This window comes from Otolemur garnettii, unplaced genomic scaffold (assembly GCF_000181295.1).
Source record: "Otolemur garnettii isolate 467f Iridium unplaced genomic scaffold, OtoGar3 scaffold00037, whole genome shotgun sequence".
Taxonomy (NCBI): domain Eukaryota; kingdom Metazoa; phylum Chordata; class Mammalia; order Primates; family Galagidae; genus Otolemur; species Otolemur garnettii.
The window spans coordinates 5,161,862-5,182,746 of NW_003852432.1; the positions used below are offsets into that span (position 1 = coordinate 5,161,862).

Genomic DNA, 20,885 nt, shown 5'->3' on the forward strand with positions numbered 1-20,885 from the left:
GGAATTACTCTGCTTAATGTAAGCAAGCTGAACATTTTGAAACTTGCTCCTGGTGGACATGTGGGACGTTTCTGCATTTGGACTGAAAGTGCTTTCCGGAAGTTAGATGAACTGTATGGCACTTGGCGTAAAGCTGCTTCCCTTAAGAGTAACTACAACCTTCCCATGCACAAGATGATGAACACAGACCTTAGCCGAATCTTGAAAAGCCCAGAGATCCAAAGAGCTCTTCGTGCACCACGCAAAAAGATTCATCGCAGAGTCCTGAAGAAGAATCCACTGAAAAACCTGAGAATCATGTTGAAGCTAAACCCATATGCAAAGACCATGCGCCGGAATACCATTCTTCGCCAGGCCAGGAATCACAAACTTCGGGTGGATAAGGCAGCTGCAAGACTACAGGCCAAGTCAGATGAGAAGGGGGTTGCAGGCAAGAAGCCTGTAGCAATGAAGAAGGGGAAAAAGCCTGTTGGTGTTAAAAAGCAGAAAAAGCCTCTGGTAGGAAAAAAGGCTGCCTCTACCAAGAAACCAGCAGCTGAAAAGAAGCCAGCAGAAAAGAAACCTACCACAGAAGAAAAGAAGCCTACTGCATAAACTTTTAATGTTTATTCCATAAACGTCAAATCATATTGGACAGTTTATTTTGAATAAAGACCTGAGCAAAGAAAAAAAAAAAAAAAAAGAAATAATGCAACTATGGCAGTGTGTTTAAGAATTTATTCGAGGTTTTAAAGTTTAGGCAGTACTTTCTTATAAACAAATTGTAGGTTTAAATTAAAAATTAATTTATAATAATGGAGTGGTCCTACTTCAGAAAAAATGCTTAAATTATAAATTATGATTATATATAGTTGTTATCTTTAAGTGATATCCTTTTCATATTTTTTTTTGACTTTATTTGTAGGTCCTAATCTACCCATGGCTACAGTTGACATAAAAAACCCAGAAATCACAACAAATAGATTTTATGGTCCACAAGTTAACAACATCTCTCATACCAAAGAAAAGAAAAAAGGAAAAGCAAAAAAAAAGAGATTAACCAAGGCAGATATCGGGACACCAAGCAATTTTCAGTAAGATCTTTTGTTGTTCTTGAATTTACTTTTGATTTATTCCTTGCTGCTCTTAACTTGTTAGAAAGTTTTTGTTTTCTTTTGGGGGGATACTTGCATTCATCACTTGCGTACGTTTTTAACTATGGATTAATTGTAGCTTTTTTAAAGCAATTGCTCAGTAGTTCTTTGAATCTTACAGTTTACTTTTCTGTCTTATCATAAGAGAAAATTTAAAGTTACTTCTTTAAATAATTGCTGGACAAAAAATGATTTCTCACTTTGCTCTATAAATAGTATTTAGAAATTTCCTAGAGGCAGTAAAACCTTTGATACTTATGTGACATATTTCAAACATTTATTTGCATAGTTCATTATAAACTCCTGTCTTCTCACATACACAATTCTTAATTCTCACATGCTAGTTTTACATGTAAAGAAATAGATGTTTAGAAAGATTATGTAAAAATGTTAAGATTCTGTTAATAGAGGCAGAGCCAGGACTAGAATCCTGGTCTCCTCACTGCTCATACATAGTTTTTCCCAGAGTATGGTTATGGCTATGAAGACTACTCAAGTTAAAAATTCAAAGCCAAATGTTTATTTGATTTCATATATATTATGGTTTTAGTGCCTTATATGCATTTTATTTTTCTGTATTTTTCTATTTTCTCCTTTAGGCACATTGGTCATGTTGGTTGGGATCCAAACACAGGCTTTGATGTAAGTGTATTTTCACACCATGTATGTTATTCCTCTAAATATGTGGTAATGTTTCGGCCTATATTTAGATTTTTATCTTTATTCATTTTTGTGGATTCTGGTGTCTATATGAATGTATTTGTGTTTTAGCTATATATGCCACTGAGGTTTGAAACCATAGGATTCTAACCATAGGATTCATGGCTAAGTCTCTAAAGACAAATTTTTAGTATTCCTTGGTTTTATATATGTGTACTGTGTAAGTAACATTCTTGTGCTTTGAAAGCCAAGACATTTCCGCTGAGTAATAATTTCAGGAGAATATTTAACAAATTACTGGAAAGTATTGAAATTATTTCTGAATATTCAAAGATTATGTAAAAATGTTAAGATTCCGTTAATAGAGGCAGAGCCAGGACTAGAATCCTGGTCTCCTCACTGCTGGAAAGTATTGTAATCATTTCTGAATATTCAGAGATTATGTAAAAATGTTAAGATTCCGTTAATAAAGGCAGAGCCAGGACTAGAATGCTGGTCTCCTCACCATTAGAAAACCTATTCTTGTTTCTTCCCTGTTCAGTTTTTTTAAAAAATAAGAAAATTTAATAGCATATAAATAGGGTCAGGTGCAGTGTCTCTAGCCGTAATCCTAGCATTCTGGAAAACGGGGGTGGAGGCAGGTAGATTGCTGAGCTCAAAGGTTCGAGACCATCCTGAGCAACACCCCAGCTCTAAAAACAGCCTGGCATTATGGCCCTGAAGTCCCAGCTACTTGGGAGGCTGAGGCAAAAGAATCGCTTGAACCCAAAAGTATAAGGTTGCTGTGAGCTATGATAATCAGAGCACTTTATCAAGGGCGACAAAGTGAGACTCTGTCTTTTAAAAAACAAAAAAGCATATAAATATATAGCCATGTTAGAAGTTTATAAACTTAAAATAGTTTCATAAGGATACAGATGTGAATTAAATTTTATCATGCTTTTTTTTAATTGGGATAGATTTTATGATTAGCAATTATTTTATCTGTTGTAGCTGAATAATTTGGATCCAGAGTTGAAGAATCTTTTTGATATGTGTGGAATCTCAGAGGCACAACTTAAAGACAAGGAAACATCAAAAGCTATATATGACTTTATTGAAAAAACAGGAGGTGTTGAAGCTATTAAAAATGAACTACGAAGGCAAGGTAACTTATTTCTATTTAAGCATTTTTACCAATTTTTTTGCTTGAATCTTTTGAGATCAGTTTAATGGAAGACATACTCATGTGAACCTTTTTTTGAGCAGAATATTTGAATTTATGGACAAGTTATGTCACCCATCATACCATATCTTAGTGTTATTTTGGTATAACTAAAACACTTGACAAGCTTTCATTTATTATTAAAATTTTTTTATTAAATTTGTGAAAATTCATGCAAAATCTTTCAGATATTCTATTTTAGAATAAAGAGTTATGGTTGCCTAAATTTTACTTAATGAATTCTAGAAACCACTACTAAAATTGTTTTTATTATAATTCAGAAATAGCAATTTAAATATAATCACCTTTTAATTAGTAATGTAAACATTTTCAGAATATAAATCTAACTTTCTATTAATTTTGAAATACACTTTTTCTTGGATAAAGCCTAAAATTTTCTTTTTGGTACTTGAAAGCACAATTTGCAGCCTTTTAAGATGTGATAGTTTATTAAAGCACCTTGTATGTTAGTTGTTTCGTAACAATTACTGCAGTAAAATACAGATAAAGTAACTCAGTTTTCCAATATGACAGTCATGTCTTTGCCACCTTGTGAATTTGGAACTCTTTTCTTTTCTTCTTCCTAGTTTTTGCATACTCATAATAGTATAGCAGAGTAAAACTTTCAGTTAAAGCATTCTTCTGAAGATCCTAATTGTCATTTAAAATTAGATATTTGGCTTACCTGTGTCTTTTCACTGCCAGTGTTCATTCAGTCTTTGATGAATTGATTGACTCATTGATTCATTCACTGACATATGCAGTAATCATTATACCAGCATTAGTCTCAGGATGTTTAAATACGAAGGTTTTCTACCTTCAGAAATCTTATAATCTTAGCATGCAGACAGATACATAAACAACTATAATACCATAATTACTATTCAGTGTTCTTCTGAAACTAGCATGATGCTAATTACCTTACTGTGCAGAAAATTACATTTCCAAATGCGGTGCATTTTTAAAAAGCACCTTGGGCACAGTACCCTTGTTTCTAAAAGTTCCCAGTCAGTTACTGTTAGTGTGCAGGTGGTAGAAGGTCTTGAACTGTTCTGTGTTCCTTGACTTTCTTTTTCTCCAGCACTACCACCCACCTGCCCCTTACATTTCCTGGTGATGTTCACCATTGCTCAGTTCTCTGAATTTATAAGTTTATGAATTACTCTTGACAATTTTGGACTGTCTATGCTGCTTCTCTCTCTATCACCTGAATAAACTAAGAGTTGACCATATTAACTTGATTAGGTTTGGCTTTTAAACTTTATTATTAGTGCTTTTTATTTTGCCTGCTTTCAAAACATTAAATTAGGCAAGGCCTTTCTTAAATTGAATTACCTAAAACAAACCAAAAAAGACACAGGCATTAAAAAACATTCTCCAGGAACAAAAGATAAGGTCTGAACAATTTTTACCATATTCAAGAACCTAACTCTATGGAACCTTTTAGTTGCCAAAGAATGATTTCATAAGACAGAATTTTTAAAAAGGAATAGTAGAACGGCAAATGAACAATTTCTTAAGGAAATGTTTTAAGCAGAGCACATAATATAAATTAATTATAAAACATTAAAATGTTTCCTTAGGAAATGTTTTAAGCAGAGCACAGAATATAAATTAATATTCAAAAATATGAAAAAGTAAATTAGAATGGGAAAAATTAATGAACTTGTCTTAAAAATAGGCTTTGTTAGACCTACTGAATCAAATCTCTTTATATTTACGGTATAAATTCATGTGATCATGTTTATAAAAAAGTAATAGACTTGTGATGTTCAATATTTCTTTTTGTTTATATGCAGTTGTTTCAAGTTCATTAACTCATAGTAATCTGTTCTGTAGGTCTACCACAGTGGAGTGGTATTTGTGTGAGACATTATTTGACCCAGTGCTCCAAATTATGTATGCTATGTTGTATTGATTTTCAGAGCAACTAAAGTGCATATATTCTGTATCCAGATCTAACTTCCAGTGAGGTTCTGCCCTGTACTCAAACTAATGTTTTGGGTATATAAACACTAAAATAAAAGGAAACTAATTTTTTTTATGAATCAAAGCTTTTACTTTGTAATTTAGGTAATTGTATTGAAATTCTATGGATTTAAAAAAAAAATCTTTCCCACAGCACCTCTGTTGTTTTTATCATTACTAATTATATTTTTTATATTTAGTGATTGCTTTTCACACTTGACATTTTTTCAGTAACGTATAAAATAAATTTAAGTTTATACATTAATTTGGGTTGGGGAAAAGGAACTAAACATAAACACACAGAGTTCTGCAAGTGCTTATTCAGAGGGTTGATAGTCTCTCCATAAATTTGAATTTGTCTTGGCTAAAATTTTTTTATTTGTTTTATCTTGATGACAGTATATAAGAGTGGTTCTTTAGTGTTTCTTGAATTCCTATAATACTGCATTTTTAAAGCATAAGTTAATATTTTATGATTTCTTCTTATAATTCCTATAAATATCTAGGAAGTTATCTACTTGTACTCTTAGTATTGATCTGAAAGACTATGTATTTTTAAGTATATCAGCCTTTCTTTATAGTGTGCCATCAAGAAAATCATTGTTTTTTGTACGCTCCATTCTTTATTCCTTTTAACTAAGCTTTGGTGGTAGTAGTTATTGTTGTAAATTCTGTTTCATGCTTTTTAGTTTATTTTTAAAAATAATCTAAAAAAATACTATTGTAATTCTGGTTCTGGTGTTTGTAGTGACTTAGAGTTTTGAAAATCTGTGGAATATAGATTTGCTCCCAGTGGTGGGTAGTGTCTGCCTGACAGACATTTTTGTGCATGTAAGGCTAATTAACACCATTCCCTCTGTCCTTTCCTCTCCTCTTTTAATTCATTCACATTTTTACCATGGGATATAGCATGTCTTTTATATGCTTCCCTTTTAATGTTGATACAATGTAATGATTGTAAAAATTGAAAATTGGTAATAGATATTTTCTTTGAGAAAATACAAAGAAGTTTACTATTACTTCAAGATAACAGAAATACTGAACTTGTGCTGTATTCAAATAGGATGTAGCTAACGAATTATTCACTATAAATTAAGGTTCTTTCTTTTCTTGAGCAAAGAGTTATTAGTGTTATTTAAATGGTTAACTGGACCACAAATTATCTCCATAAATTTCTTTACTGCAAGTTCAGAAGGATGTTAGTCTTTTGTATGTAAAACTCATATAGAAAATTATGAATCCAAAGTTCTTAGTGAAACAGCAAGAAATGATGGTCTATTTACTACCTTATTTAATAGGATAGGCTGAGTCCTTTTCCTCTTCTGTAACAGATGACCAAATCCTAAAAATTCCAGTCTAGATAATATTATTGCTATTTGAAGTATACAACTAAAACCTACTACAATGAAATTTTGTATATGTTTGAAGGGTTTGATGCACTATCTCGTTTAGGGTGTATACATAGCATAAAGGCCATATTCCTATTTTCCTCTTTGATTGCAAAATATATTAGTAAAGGACTTTGTTTTTAGCTAGTTTTAGGTCTCCTTCTTTTGAGTACTTTTATAAAATTGAGTGAATTTCAGCTACACCATCTAGACTCCATTTACCTTGAGAGTAGTCTATCATAGGAGCGTCCTACTGCAGCAGCCTGCAGGATCACCCTCCTGCTTTCAGCTAAGTTTTTGTAGCATAATTCCTATGATTATGACAAATGAAATTGTAAGACACCATTTTACCCCCTTTAAAGTGAGGGAATTTTTTTCCCTTCTGGCATCATTGTGTTACTGAGTATCCAATTATTTGTTGTAATTAAGGGAGATACTTATTATTACATAGGTTGGGTAGGAATATCCATCAATACCTTATTATACTTTGTGTCAGTAAATACAGATAGTTGTTATAGATTCTAGGATTTCTCCTAAAAATACTAATTTTTCTGTTTTTCAGTGGAGAAATAATGAAATATACTATGTGAATTTTTGTATACTGCTGGTAAAATCATGAAATAAAGTAAATTTTAGTATAGTAAGGTTTTAGTTATATTCCCCATTATAGTTTGAATTTGATTTCTTATTATATCTGACATTTTCACTTAGTGGAATAAGAATACAAATATCATTAGTACAGAACAATGGTAATTTTTTATTAATAGCTTCCATTTTGCAGTTTATAGAAGAAATATCAGTTAATCATCAGTTTGTATCTCCTGAATAAGTAATTGACCATTTTAACTGAGCACCCAGTGTCCTATAATGCCATTACTAGAATTGCAGACTATCACTTAGAAATATATGACATTATACTATAAAAGTACAAATATTAATTGGATGACAAAGGTTTACATTTTAAAAGAAAGGTGTTTGAGTTTTAGCTCAAATTAATGTGAATAAATTCTAATGTGTTAATGCCATACTATATACTTCTGAATGTGATTTTGTAAAAAAAGCTAAATACACTTGATTCTTTAAAGAAGGGCAGTATTCATTAATTTTTTATTAAAATGTAAAATAATGTTTATTAACAAAATGCTTAATTTTATTATGATTTTGTTATTGTTATTATGTCAAGTAGAAAAGTATTTGTTCCCCTTACTTTCAGAAGTGGTACTGATTCTTCAAAACTAAATTCTACTGTTTTAGCCAGTATTTTTTAAGAAGCAACGGGAAGGTGATACTGAAGCTGAGAATTCTCAAATAAAATTGTAAGATAACATATGTGCTCAGTGAACTTTTAAAAGTAAATGCAAAGATAAGGGGTTTTTTGGTTGGTATTGTTTTTTTTTTTTTCATAGTTATTAAGGTGAGTTGCTTTTCAATATGATGATTGTATGGGAAAAAAACATGCCTTCTTTTTTCTGTTTTCATTTCAGCACCACCACCTCCTCCACCACCATCACGGGGAGGGCCTCCTCCTCCTCCTCCTCCCCCCCCTCCACATAGCTCAGGCCCTCCTCCTCCTCCTGCCAGAGGAAGAGGCGCTCCACCACCACCACCACCTTCAAGGGCTCCCACAGCTGCACCTCCACCACCCCCTCCTTCTAGGCCTGGTGTAGGAGTCCCTCCACCACCACCAAATAGGATGTACCCTCCTCCGCCTCCAGCCCTTCCCTCCTCAGCACCTTCAGGGCCTCCACCCCCACCTCCACCTCTATCAGTGGCAGGGTCAGTGGCACCGCCTCCACCACCTCCGCCTCCGCCTCCACCTGGGCCTCCACCACCTCCTGGTCTCCCCTCCGATGGAGACCATCAAGTTCCAACTCCTGCGGGAAGCAAAGCAGCTCTTTTAGATCAAATTAGAGAGGGTGCTCAGCTAAAAAAAGTGGAACAGAACAGTCGACCAGTGTCCTGCTCTGGACGGGATGCACTTTTAGACCAGATACGACAGGGTATTCAACTAAAATCAGTAAGTAATCCATTCTTTTCATTTCAGATCATGTATCAGTCGCAATGGCATTTTAAAGTAATTTATAAGAAAAGTTTATTCTTTTGCTTTTTTCTTTTGCTTTTTAGCTTTTTAATCCTAGGAATGTTAATATTTTTATGTACAATGAAATGTATAATTTTTTAATTCAGTTTTGATAAATACCTACAACTGTGTAACCATTATATCAAAATGTAGACCATTTCTGTCACCCCAGAATGTTCCCTCATACCTTTTCCTGGTTCTTCTAGAAACAGTCACTGATCTGATTGCCGTAGATTAGTTTTACCTTTTCTAATATTTCATACAGTTTTGTAGTATGTTTGCAAATGAAAGGTACTTCAATCTAAAGAAAAATTTGTATTAAATTATGGGAAATTAAAACTGGCCCTACTGCAAACCAATTGGAATCACTTTGGTAAATCCAAACTAGTAACTTTATGAAAATTAAATCATGTTTTAAAGTTTCCACATTCTAAATCACACAGAAAATTGAAAGAGTTCTAATAGAATATCTGACAGTGACAGCGGATAATTTAGGATTATCCGAATTGGGTGAGGTGATCATTTAATCTTCTAGAGGTTAGCAAACGTTTTTCTAAAGGATCAGATGGTAAATATTTTAGGTTTATGGGCCTTATAGTTTCTTGTCATTTCTGCTCAGCTCTGCTGCTATATCACAAAAGCAGCCACAGACATACCTAAGTGAATGGACATGGTTGCATTCTGTAAAACTTATTTTTGGAAACTGAAATTGAATATCATATATTATAAATTCTCTTATTTTGGTTATTTTTTAAAAAATTGTTTGAAATTGTAAAAACCATCCTTAGCGTTTAGGTTTAAAAAAGAAAAAAGCCCCCCAAATCCAGAGGACAGGCTAGATTTGGCTTATGGTCTGTACTTTGCTAACTCCTACCTAAAGCCTAACCTGTCTACAATTACTTCCTTCTGAGCCTTTATGGGTAATGTATTCTACATGACTTCAATCAGGTAATGGATAGGAGATTTTTCTATGAGGAAAATGAAGACCACAAAGGATATTTTAATTGAAAATTGTTTTGGAAAATAAAGGATTAAAGTAACTTTTCAATCTCACAAGCTTTGGGTAGGAGGAAAGTGATGGATAGGAAGCACAATTAATCAAATGAAAACACTTAAACTTAGCATACCATAGATTTAAGAGATTTAAGGAGTATCTGATCTTTAAAGTACATCTATATCTTTTCTTTACATGTATTCAGAATAGCACTTAGATCAACCTGTGAGCAATCATCTTTGCTCCCCTTCCCCATTTAGTTCAGACTGAAGATTTCTCAGAAGCAGTTGAAGAACTTTAAGGGTGCTTGGTGGAGAGTATTAATGCCAAAATGGCCACAGTTTAGGTGGAGAGCAGGTTTTAATACGGTCATTTACTTATCAGCTTTTACCTTGGAATCATTACTAGTTCCCGTGTCATTCTCATTCCCTTGTCTCTCCACTCCTATCCTACCTTTTTATTTTTTTCATTTCTATTTTCTTTTCAGAACAAGCTTTTGTATTTTCTCTCATTTAGCTATAAATAAGTTGATGTTTTATTTTTAATGAATAAAGTTGAATCCTCTTTTCCTAATTTAAAAAGCTGGTAAGTTAAATTTTCTGTTATTCTTATCGGTTCTTCCTATCTCAATCTTACCCCCCTAAAAAACCTATCAACTGATCTGTAAATTTCTTTTAGAGAGAAAAATACAAAAGTATCTCCTAAAGTTGCTATACATAGGGAAAATGAGAAATTATAGTCAAAAGTACCTTTATTTACAAAATACTCATTACAGAATTTTGCAAAGAGGTGGCCAAAGCATGGAGAATGAATGCCTTGTAAAATTTTATAAAATTTTGTAGTGCATATTTTGTAAATAAAAGATAAATTAACTACAGTCTCCCATTTTCTGTATATAGTGACTTTAGGGGTGACTTTGGGATACCTTGTAATTCCCATTCTATATGTAGAAGAGAAGGCCATTTTTTATCTTAGGTAATCCCTTTTCCCAGCCAGGCTCAGTGGCTCATTCCTGGCCTCCCATCCCAGTGCTTTGGGACGCCAATGTGGGGGGACTGCTTGAAATCAGGAGTTAAAGACCAGCCTGGGCAACATAGCAAGACTCTATCTCTATAAAAAATAAAAATAACCAGTGTGGTGACATTCCCCTGTACTTGGGAGGCTGAATGGGGAGGATCACTTGAGTTTGGGAGTTTGAGGTTGCAGTGAGCTGTGATTGCACCACTGCACTTGAGCCTGGGCAGCAGAGCAAGATGCTGTCTCAAAATCAGCAGCAGCATCACCACCACTTTCCTTTTGATTGCATTCAGTGTGTTGTCATAGAGTATATAGTCAGTACATAATTGGCATGTTATCCATGTGATCGGAGCCCACAGTTTTAATTTTTTTTTAAAGTAACCATTCTGTGGTTGAAATTTCTCTGGCTATGTTTCTTTACATGTTTTTATATAAATCATTGATTTATTCTATGATGAATATGATAAGCATAAAGCCACAGATGTACTTTAAAGTGCTAGCAGCAGTTATGTAGGTGCTCACCTGTTTTGAACTCTGTGTTTATAGTAGTGCAGCGCTATATAAGCACCTTGTCCAAGTAAGTTCTTCAGAATGTGTTTGTTGACGGTGTTGGGTTTTTGCTTTGTACTCTATCCTTCATATTAATCACATTGCGTAGAGGCAGTCTCAGTGTCCTGGTTGCTGCCCTACTTCTGAGAGCCTCCTGCAGAAACACAAAGCTCTGAAGCTATTTCTGCTATCTTTTTCATTTGTGGCACTTCTATACTGGTAATAGTTAATATATAATCCTGAAAGCCTAAATACTAATGAATGAGTTTGTGTTTTCTGGGGGACTATGAATTTTCTCAAAAAAGAAAAATAAATGTCTTTAGTTCAGAAAGAACAAGTAGTATTGGGAGAAGCGTTGTAAAGAGCAAAATGCAAAGTTTATCTTAATAAAATAATTTTGTATATGGGAGATGATGAATTTCAAATAAATAAAAATGGATATTTAAAAACTTAGGCAATTATTTAGTACAACTATGTTGTTTCATCTTTAATTATGCCAATATTATATCTTCACATGGATAGTAGAAGTCCATTGACAAAATTCACAAAATGAGTATGGAAGAACAACTGTTCCCTTTGCTCAAAGTGCACTTAGAGCAGTACCTTCTAAATTTTTTTTTCTGAACATCTACAGATTTCCTGTATTCTCTCTTTTTTAGTATGATTGTTGGAAGCAAGGATAATTTTGTAAAGACTGTCATTCTGAGACATTAGATTTTAATGAGAGTCTTTGTTTTTGTTTTGTTGTGTTTTCTGAACTATGATTTGGAGCAAATGGATGTACTTGAGTTAGGGATGGTTAGTTGCCTTGTGAGGCAAATATATTTTGAAAGGTTCTCAACTGATTTGCTTAAGGCGAAGTTATATACTATGAGAAGGAAGGTTCATTTTGAATTACTATATATAATTGTATATCATAAGGTATAAATATATATAAAGGTATAGAACTAAATTTTTCTAGGAAAACATAAGTTTCTATAGTTGCGCTTACATATCTTAAGTATGCTTTCTACCTAACAACTCCAGGAATCTATATATTACCCTAGGTTTATAAAATATGTCCTTTGGTAGTAGTTTTAGAGTTTATCATCTAAGGCTTTATGTACTGGAATGAACAGAAATAACTCAGCTGCAAGGGCAAGTATTCAGGAGAGGGTTAGATTATTAACCTAAACATACACATTGACTTAGAAATGTATCAGTGGCTTATAGATTAAGGAGAGGAAATTTTTCTTGAATAATTGTTTTAAGACAGTACTTTATTTCTTCTTCATTTAGTTAATTCCTGTCCAGGGCTTGATAGTTTCTTTTTAATTTTTTTTTCAAGGTAAGAAGTGATTCTAAAATGCTTAAGACTTTTCAAAACAAAGATTCTTTACTAAGGACTTTTTTAATTGAGCTTTGCTGACTTCTTTTCTAAGGTATCTGATGGCCAAGAGTCTACACCACCAACCCCGGCCCCCACTTCAGGAATTGTGGGCGCGTTAATGGAAGTGATGCAGAAAAGGAGCAAAGCCATTCATTCTTCAGGTATTTATATGTGATTATTTGTTTAATAAATTCAAATGTTTGTAATTCTGTTCTTCGTATTTTATGATTGTCACTAGCATTCTCTGTACTGATTGGATAGCTTGCTAATTCTGGTTCTAGTGTGTAGAGCAAGTAGTATTTGGAAAAGAGTTGTTACCTCTGTGACTGGTCTATGTAAAGCTTAATGGATGTCCACACACCACAATCGTAACCATAAATTGGAAGAACAATTTTAGAAAAATGAGAGTTTTGCTTCCTTTAGCAAGAAATACTAATAGAATCCCTAACTAACAACCTCTAAACAAGGCTTGAGTTCTTTGCATTTTATCCCTATGACATTCCTAAGACATAAGAAATTTAGGAGGCTTTTCTGATCTGTAAAAGTTAGGACTAAGAATTTAGATAATTTCCACTGTTTCTAGAGTTTACCGTAGAATACTAACTTTTAAAAAACCTCTTTGTCATTTCCTAAAAGGTTTATGTGAATAAACCAGCACTTATTCTGAGACCTATTCTGATTTTATTATTAAACATCCACATACTACCTTATATATGCATATTGCTTTTTTTTTGTGTGTGTGTGGTTTTTTGGCCAGGGCTGGGTTTGAACCCACCATCTCCAGCATATGGGGTGGGTGCCTTACTCCTTGAGCTACAGGTGCCACCCGCATATTGCTTTTTCTTTTTTCCTTTTTAGTAGAGATGATGTCTTGCTGTTGTTCAGGCTGACCTTGAACACCTGAGCTAAAGTGATCCTCCTGTCTTGGGCCTCTAAGAGTGTGCTAGGATTTTAGGCATGAGCCACAGAACAAGAATATGGATTGTGCTGATTGGATTTTTGTTCTTATTAGATCTATGATTTAATCTCTTTGAACCTCAGTTTTTTGTTATATGGAAAGAGTTCCCAAGTCATGTGATGAATGTGAGAATTAAATAAAAATTGTGTATAAGTAACCAGTGGATTTCCTATCACATAGTAAACTCTCAATAAATGTTGCTTTCCTTTTTTCTTTTTTTTGTTTCTCTGTAGGGACGTTGTTAGCTAAGATACTTGGGCAATATTTGTTATAGACTTATTTGTTTCTATACTACACTGCAGAGAAGGACCAGGCTACTTCATTTCATAAATATTTATGTGAAACAATAATAAAATTTTAACAAGAACAGTCTCTGCCTTCATGGGGAATATATTCTAATGAGAGAGACAAGCAATAAACAAATTAGAAAAATACATAGTGTGTTAAATGGTGACATATACTGAGGATGATAAATTTTTAGCTGACAAACAAGATGGAGAGTTAGACATGCTATGGGGGAGAGGTTCATTTTGAAATGGGATGATGAAACCTAACTGAAGTGACATTTGAGTAAAGACCTAAAACTGGGGAAAGTGTGAGATAGACAGAACAGTCAATGTGAAGTCCATAATGAGGTTGAGAAACAAGGTCATTATGGCTTGAGCAGGGTTTGGGGGGTAGGGGGAAAGTAGTAGGAGTAAATTCTGAATGGAAGTAGGGGGCCAAGAATAAAGGCTTGGAGACCACCAAAAGTATATTAGCTTTTGTTTGGAATGCGATGACAGAGTCTTTAGCAGAGGAACATTAATGACCCAAGTCATTAATGACAGTAAGAGGTGATGGAGGTTTGAACCGGGTTGTAGCACCTATGAGAAATGGTTAGATATTCGTTACATTTTGAATGGGGACTAGGTTTGGTGATGAATTAGAAGTAAAGTTTGAAAGAAAGAGAAGGGTAAAGATGGCTCTAAGATTTTTTATGTGAGCTACTGGAAGGGTGGAATTTTCTTAATAGGAAGGGGAAAGTCTTGGAAGGAAGTTTGAGAGGAAAAAGTAGGAGTTTTATTTAGTACATAATTAAATTTGAGATGCCTGTTAATTCAGATGTACATGTAGATGTTTAGTAGGCTATTTGGTTATGAGTCTGGAATTCACAGGAAAGGTTTGGACTGTTAGTATAAATTTGCATATTAATAGATAGCCATAGATTACATGGTATTTGAAGTTGGGTTACTGGACAGGATCAGCAAAGAAGTGGGTATAGATAGAAAAGAGAAGGTTTAATAAGATCTGAAGGCTGGAGAGGGTGGTATCTAAAAGCCAGATGAAGAAATGTTTGAAGGAAAACAGGGTGATCATCTAAGTAAAATGCTTCTGATATATCCAAGATGAGGACAGGGAATTGTGCTTTAATTGGAAGGGTAGAAATAGAGATTGTAACTATTAAGACCCCTACTCTATTTCATTTATGGCTTAGTATTAGTTAAGGTTCCTGCCCATCACTAGAATTGGTCGCTGAACAACCTGTCAATTGTAGTTTTAACACCTTTTCTTTAAAAACAGTCAAAAGGGGCCTTTGTTTTTCTACATTTGTTTTACTACTCTAAATGTTTATTTAGAAAACATTTATCTGCTAATTTACATTATTCTCATCAGCAAATGGACACATTTAACCCTTAAATATATAATTTTCTGGCCTGTTCCATACTAAAAAGTTAGACAAGCTTTGACAACATAGCAATTGATATTGACAGTACTGAAGTATGATGGCTTAAATTGATAATTGTTTATAGACTTTTCTCACTGCCCCTTTACCCCAGGTAGATATTAGATAACATGCAGCAATAATTTGACATCACTACTGAGCCTCAGCTTATCTATTTGAACATCGGCCGCCATATTACTCGAGACACTGGAAGGCAGGAATAATGGATCACTGAATGAATACAGTGACTGCATGGAGCACATTATTGAATTGAGCCTTGTGCAAAAGCTTGAGATGGCAAGAATTAAGAATTAGAATTTAAAACTGTCAAGAGTAAACTCAGGTGACTAACCACCATGAAATTTAGGCTGCATAGGAGAAGAAAATTAAAACGATAACTTTGTATATGGAAAATGCTCAAGAAGAATCTTGATAGCTACTAATGTCAGAGATAAAAGACTCTCATTCTGCCTAGATAAGGGAAATGTAAGGTTTCTGTGAAATAACATGGTCATGAGGAAGCGCTTACTGTGTTTTGATGTCTGTGGGTCCTGCTAAATACTTCCCTATAGTAAGTTTTCTTCAAGATGTAAGTAACATTACATAGTAGGCATGATGATGTAATAAACGCATAGCATATGTTTTACTCATTTCTGGGCCCATTTAACTGTTGTTCTTATACTGGTACCTGGTGATGAAATTATTAGCTACTCTGTCCACCATGGATGCTGATAAATTCCTGTCTTTTCTCATTCTGTAAATGCCAGTACAGTTGGGTATACATGATGCTTTTCATCCAGGTGAATTTTGTGAAGCATGTCTAATAAAACCTTGGGTTGCAAATTACTTCCCTTACTAGTAAACACAAAAGTTAACACAAAGTCAATTGAACTCCTTTCCAAATAAATTCTATAAAAATTTAGAGCTGACCACCAGACTTAAATAAATAAAAGTAACTATTATTGTTGTAAAAGTAATAGTTTGGAGCCAAAGCAAGATATCTTTGTATCTAGTCTGGCTTTTGTTAATTTTCAAGGTCTAACACTAGTGCTCAAAAAGTCTATTTTATATGGGGAAGATGAGCATCTAGCCCACACATGTCAGGTACTCAGCTCTTACAGGCTCTTGCTCATTGTCAAGTGCAATTGCTTGGCCACTGTTTCACTGCAAACTTGGCCTTTATGGATTTTATCAAGTACTACATGTATTTAAGAGGCTAGTAATTCTGAAAAGTTGTGACAGTGTAGACTTCTGCTTGTAGACTTTGTTGACATCTAATATTTATGCATTCAGCACGTACTTACTACTTACTGAACGGCTTCTGTGCAGCACTGCTCTGGTGTTAAGGACATGATGATAAATGACACAGGCAGAGTCCTTGCTGTCATGGAGCTTATGTTCTCTTGTGAAGACTGTATATAGAACTACAAATAAAATAGAAGAATTTAGGATAGTGGTGAGTGTTACAGGGAAAATAAAATGGGATACACAATTACTGATTGTGGGGAAAAGCTATACATTACCTATAGCGTGGTCAGGAAAGAAGAGGAGGTGGGTTTTAAGTGACACCTAAAGATGAAAAGACTCAGCCAGGCAGAAGAAATAGCTGCTGTAAAGGCTCTGACGCAGGAATAAGCTTGGTAAGTTTGAGGGACAAAAAAGAGTCCATCCTACTGGAAATAGTGAATTGAAGGAGAGGGTATTTTGAGAAAAGCTTGGGAGAGGAGGAGAGACAGTAGCAAGGCAAATCACCTGGGGTCTTGTAGAGTGAGTAACATCAGATTTTATTCAAATAGCAGCAGTCAGCCACAGGAGAGCCTTAAGAAAGGGAGCAACATGATATTTTTAAGCTTAAAGTAATATCATTCCATTTGTTGTGAGGAGATAGATAGGCTATAGAGTAGTAATAATCCAAGCAGAGTATGATGGCGGTATGAAGAATAGCAGTAGAAGTGGTGAGAAGGAGCAGACTTGATGCCTGGATGATGAAGACAGAGGAAGCAGTTATAATTTCTAGGTTTTTGGCCTATTACCTAAAAGAATGTCTTTTATTAAGATGGAGCAGACTAAGGTGGAAGGAGAGAACAAAATTGAGGAAGGAGATAAAACGTCAGAAGTTTTGTATTTGAGAATCCACTTAAATGTACAAGAAGGTAGTTGGAAAAAAAAAAGAAAAGGAAGGTAGTTGGATTCATGATAGGCAGGTCTGAAGTTCAGGAAGGATGACCTAAATGTGATCTTACACATTAACACCTGTGCAGGTTGAACTCTGATAGATACACGTACTAAGGCTTGAGATTCCAAATTGTTGACCTCTGTTTTAATCTTCACTTTATTTTGAACGATCAAAGCCCCAATGCAAACTTTCTAGAGCAGTCTTTAAATTAGAGATTACAGCATTTTTATTTCATCCAGTATTCTTCAGATAGATGAGAGAGTCCAGTTCCCAGATAGATTGAACGTACTTCACAATATGATTGATTTTAATTTAATTTCAGCACTGTCATAGAAGGGACGGTCCCAGATTTGCAACTTCAGTGTTGTATTCACTTTACCATGTATTAAGCACTAGCATCGCCATGGATTGGTTTCAGTAATGCTTTGTGTATAATTTCAGACACACATACATGATTGCACAGGAAGTTTATGGACAACACCCTGTATATAGTTCTTTATGTGTATGTTACAAGATTTATTTTAAACTATTTAGTAACCAGAATTCTCGTTTGTCTTTCAGGAGTTAATAGGGTAACTCATCCAAGAATTATGTAATATCCTTTTATTTATGCATATATTTTAATTGTCTCGATTTTCTCCTAGATGAAGATGAAGATGAAGATGATGATGAAGATTTTGAGGACGATGATGAATGGGAAGACTGATCTATATATTATATATATATATATTTTTAAGGTGAAATACTAAACACTACTTTCTGTCTATGGATTCTGTAAAATTATCATGTAAATGTTCTACCAATTTGCTGTATATTTTTGTTGCCTTTTTTGCTTTTTTTTATTAATCTGTGCAATACCTCATTTAATCTGTAAAGGTTTGTCATAATCCTCTACAAAGCTACTCCCTATTATTGTGTGCAAGTTTATGCCACGATGCTCACTTGACTTGTGAATATTTTTCATTCCATCAACAAGGGAGTTTAAATATTATATGTGAGACTGACAAAAACCTTAATGTAATTTAGTTATAATGCCAGAAGGAAAACACTATTTTCATACCCTACTTTTTCTGTACCTGAATTTTCTTATAAAAATCTAGGATAGCACTACATTCTTTTTTAAGTGATGCAAACCTTAGTTTCTTTAGCCCCTTCATGTTGAGTACAATGCTACCCATGATTGTTGAAGCTGATAGATTGCACAGTTCTCTAGACATCACTACACTGAGGCAGTTTGTCAAATTCAGCAGTATGCTTACATAAAATCACTACAGAGATACTAGTGGAGAAAATCCGTGTAACACACCTCTCAAGCAATATTGCCTGTTATGGGTGCAGCAGTGGTTTTGCAGGCTGACTCATAAGGAACCCTAATGCCTGTTCTTGACTGAGGTTATGTTTATGCTATAGCAAATGTGGCAGGCTCTTTTTGACAAAAATTTTAAAAATATTTTTCAATACTCTGAAACAGAAAAATTATTTAAGTTGGCATTTGAGTGGGGTTGAGAAGTAGCTTCATTCTAAATGAACTGAAAGGAGTATACATTAAAGTTATGCCAACATTTGGTTAAAAATGCTATATAAATCAGAACATACTAAAGTAGTGTAGAATTTAAGTATTTTTATTTTACAGTTTGTATGGCTTGAGGTTAATCTAGTTGGCAAAGAAATGCACTGTAATGGTGAACCTAAGATGCCATAGTTTTTATTTTGATGATTTCTCAAGGTTTTTATCGAATATCACATTTTGGTTACATGTTTCTTAGAAGATTGGTGGTCCCAATGTCAAACTTCCTTAGAGTGCATAACTGAATGATAGATTTTTTTAAGATAAAACTTGACAACCTGCACATTTGCTATTCATACTAAACAATGTGGTAAGATTAGGGTTTCCTTGCCTTGCTACCAAACACTAATCTGCTTAAAGGTGGTTGTTTCATATTTACAGTGCTAATTATCACACCTACCTACTTTAAACTTTAGGTAGAAAATTATCTGATTTAAATACAGACATATTTTTCTCACATTGAGTCATATGCAGAATGTAGTTCCAGATGTATTTCATTACTCTAGTTACAGTATCCAACTAAAAATTATGCTATCTAGAATTGTACCGACCAAAATCTAGTATTGGCATGATCTTGACAGGCTGGACCTGCAAGATGTGGCTTGAATTTTAACCAATTATCACATAATCTCTAGTGATCATACATCTAGTTATCATAAGAAATAATTTAAAAGGTTTTGTTGCTGAAAGCAGTAAGTGGTGCAGTAAAATAGTTAAGTTATTCAAAGAATGTTACCTTCCTTGCAAGAGTAATTTAAGCACCTGAGAAAGATTCTAGACTTTTTGTTTCTTGCAAAACAGTGCCCTCTGCTGCTAGAAACCTTTTTCTGCTTACTATCATTTCTACTGTGGCTTGGTGCGTCTGGTGTGGATGAGGCTGAACAGCTATTAACCAATAAAATTAGGAATTGGTGAAAATGATAAATGGAACATTATAATTATTTTAAATAATTTTTAGCATTTTCCTTTTGACATTGTAAAAAATATTTAAATTTCCTAGAGATGTCTCCAAGGTAATGCCAATTTAAGATTTCTCTTAACTTTTGGCCAAGGAATTCAGGATTTTCCAGCTAACTTTGGTATATAAATATTTATCTGCTACTCTCTGAGAAGAGAATATAAATTCTTTGAACAATTTTAAACGTGTAGGATGAGTACATAATTGCCAAAGGTAATTATTGCATTTATTGTTTTTTCTTAAAGGAAAAATACTTTTTGTTGTTGTTATGCAAAGTCTAAATTATTATTTGTTGAAACACAGCAGCTGTGGAGTTCAGTCCAGGCAGGAAGACTGAATCCACTTTACTAAGTAAGATAAAAGATCGCATGTATCAGTCCTCCACCATCTTCCACCGTGGGCAGCACTTACCTGTGCATTGTCTGGAAGCCTCCCGCATATGCTCCAGCTAAATGATTGTCTGGTAGGCTTCGCGTTTAACAAACTAGCATGAAGCTTTTTATATCTAAATGCTACTTGATAGACAATTTCAGCTAGCCACATACTGTATGTATGAAATTCATAAAGACTTTCAATCATTTCATTTTCAAACAACTGAAATTTTGTTTAGTATGTGAATTTTTTTTTGAAATGTATAGTGAATAGGATGTTGCACTGGTGGCAATTCATCTTGGAGCATAATAAAATTAATTTGACCCAAATAGTATAAAACAGTGTGTTTTTATTTGTCTATTGTTAAGAGATTAAAGTGCATTAAAAAAAATTAAACTGTATAGCAAAAGTTGCACAGCAAAGCTTTAAACAGACAGCATGCCCTGAGAGTTAAGAGTGCGGCATTAAATAAACGTGGTGAGCCAAAGAATGTTACACCCCTGTTCTGTTGGGGAACATGACAGCTGCTCCTGGCTCCCCTGGAAGCCACTACTGTGGTATACAGAGCACTCACATCGCAAGGTCAGGCTCTTTGGAACTTTTTCACATATCAAAAATATTGAAGTTTTAAAATCAGAATGATACTAGAGTTTGTTTACTGCTAGTTTGAGTAAATGCCTAATATAGCAGTTTGTATGGGACAGAGATAACTTTTAATAAACATCAAAGAAGGTGTTCGTTTTAAACAGGAAACTCCTTTTGATAAATAGAATTTTCTGTTTCACTG

General features: G+C 34.0%; 1 protein-coding gene and 1 pseudogene across 3 annotated transcripts in view; both read left to right on the top strand.

The window, feature by feature from the left end:
- LOC100966884 overlaps positions 1-685 on the top strand; it is a 1,432-nt pseudogene extending 747 nt beyond the window's left edge. The window contains exon 1 of the transcript XR_153612.3: positions 1-685. This exon is cut by the window's left edge and continues 747 nt beyond it. The product of XR_153612.3 is annotated as a 60S ribosomal protein L4 pseudogene (transcript).
- Positions 1-20,430, top strand: part of WASL (Wiskott-Aldrich syndrome like) — a 73,944-nt gene extending 53,514 nt beyond the window's left edge. For both annotated transcript variants that reach the window (XM_003789776.3, XM_023513230.1), the window contains exons 6-11: positions 905-1,073; positions 1,733-1,775; positions 2,787-2,940; positions 7,838-8,370; positions 12,415-12,523; positions 17,846-20,430. In XM_003789776.3, coding sequence (XP_003789824.1) covers positions 905-1,073; positions 1,733-1,775; positions 2,787-2,940; positions 7,838-8,370; positions 12,415-12,523; positions 17,846-17,907 — 1,070 coding nt within the window. In that variant the 3' untranslated portion in view covers positions 17,908-20,430. The remainder of the gene's footprint in view (positions 1-904; positions 1,074-1,732; positions 1,776-2,786; positions 2,941-7,837; positions 8,371-12,414; positions 12,524-17,845) is intronic.
- Positions 20,431-20,885: the final 455 nt, after the last annotated feature.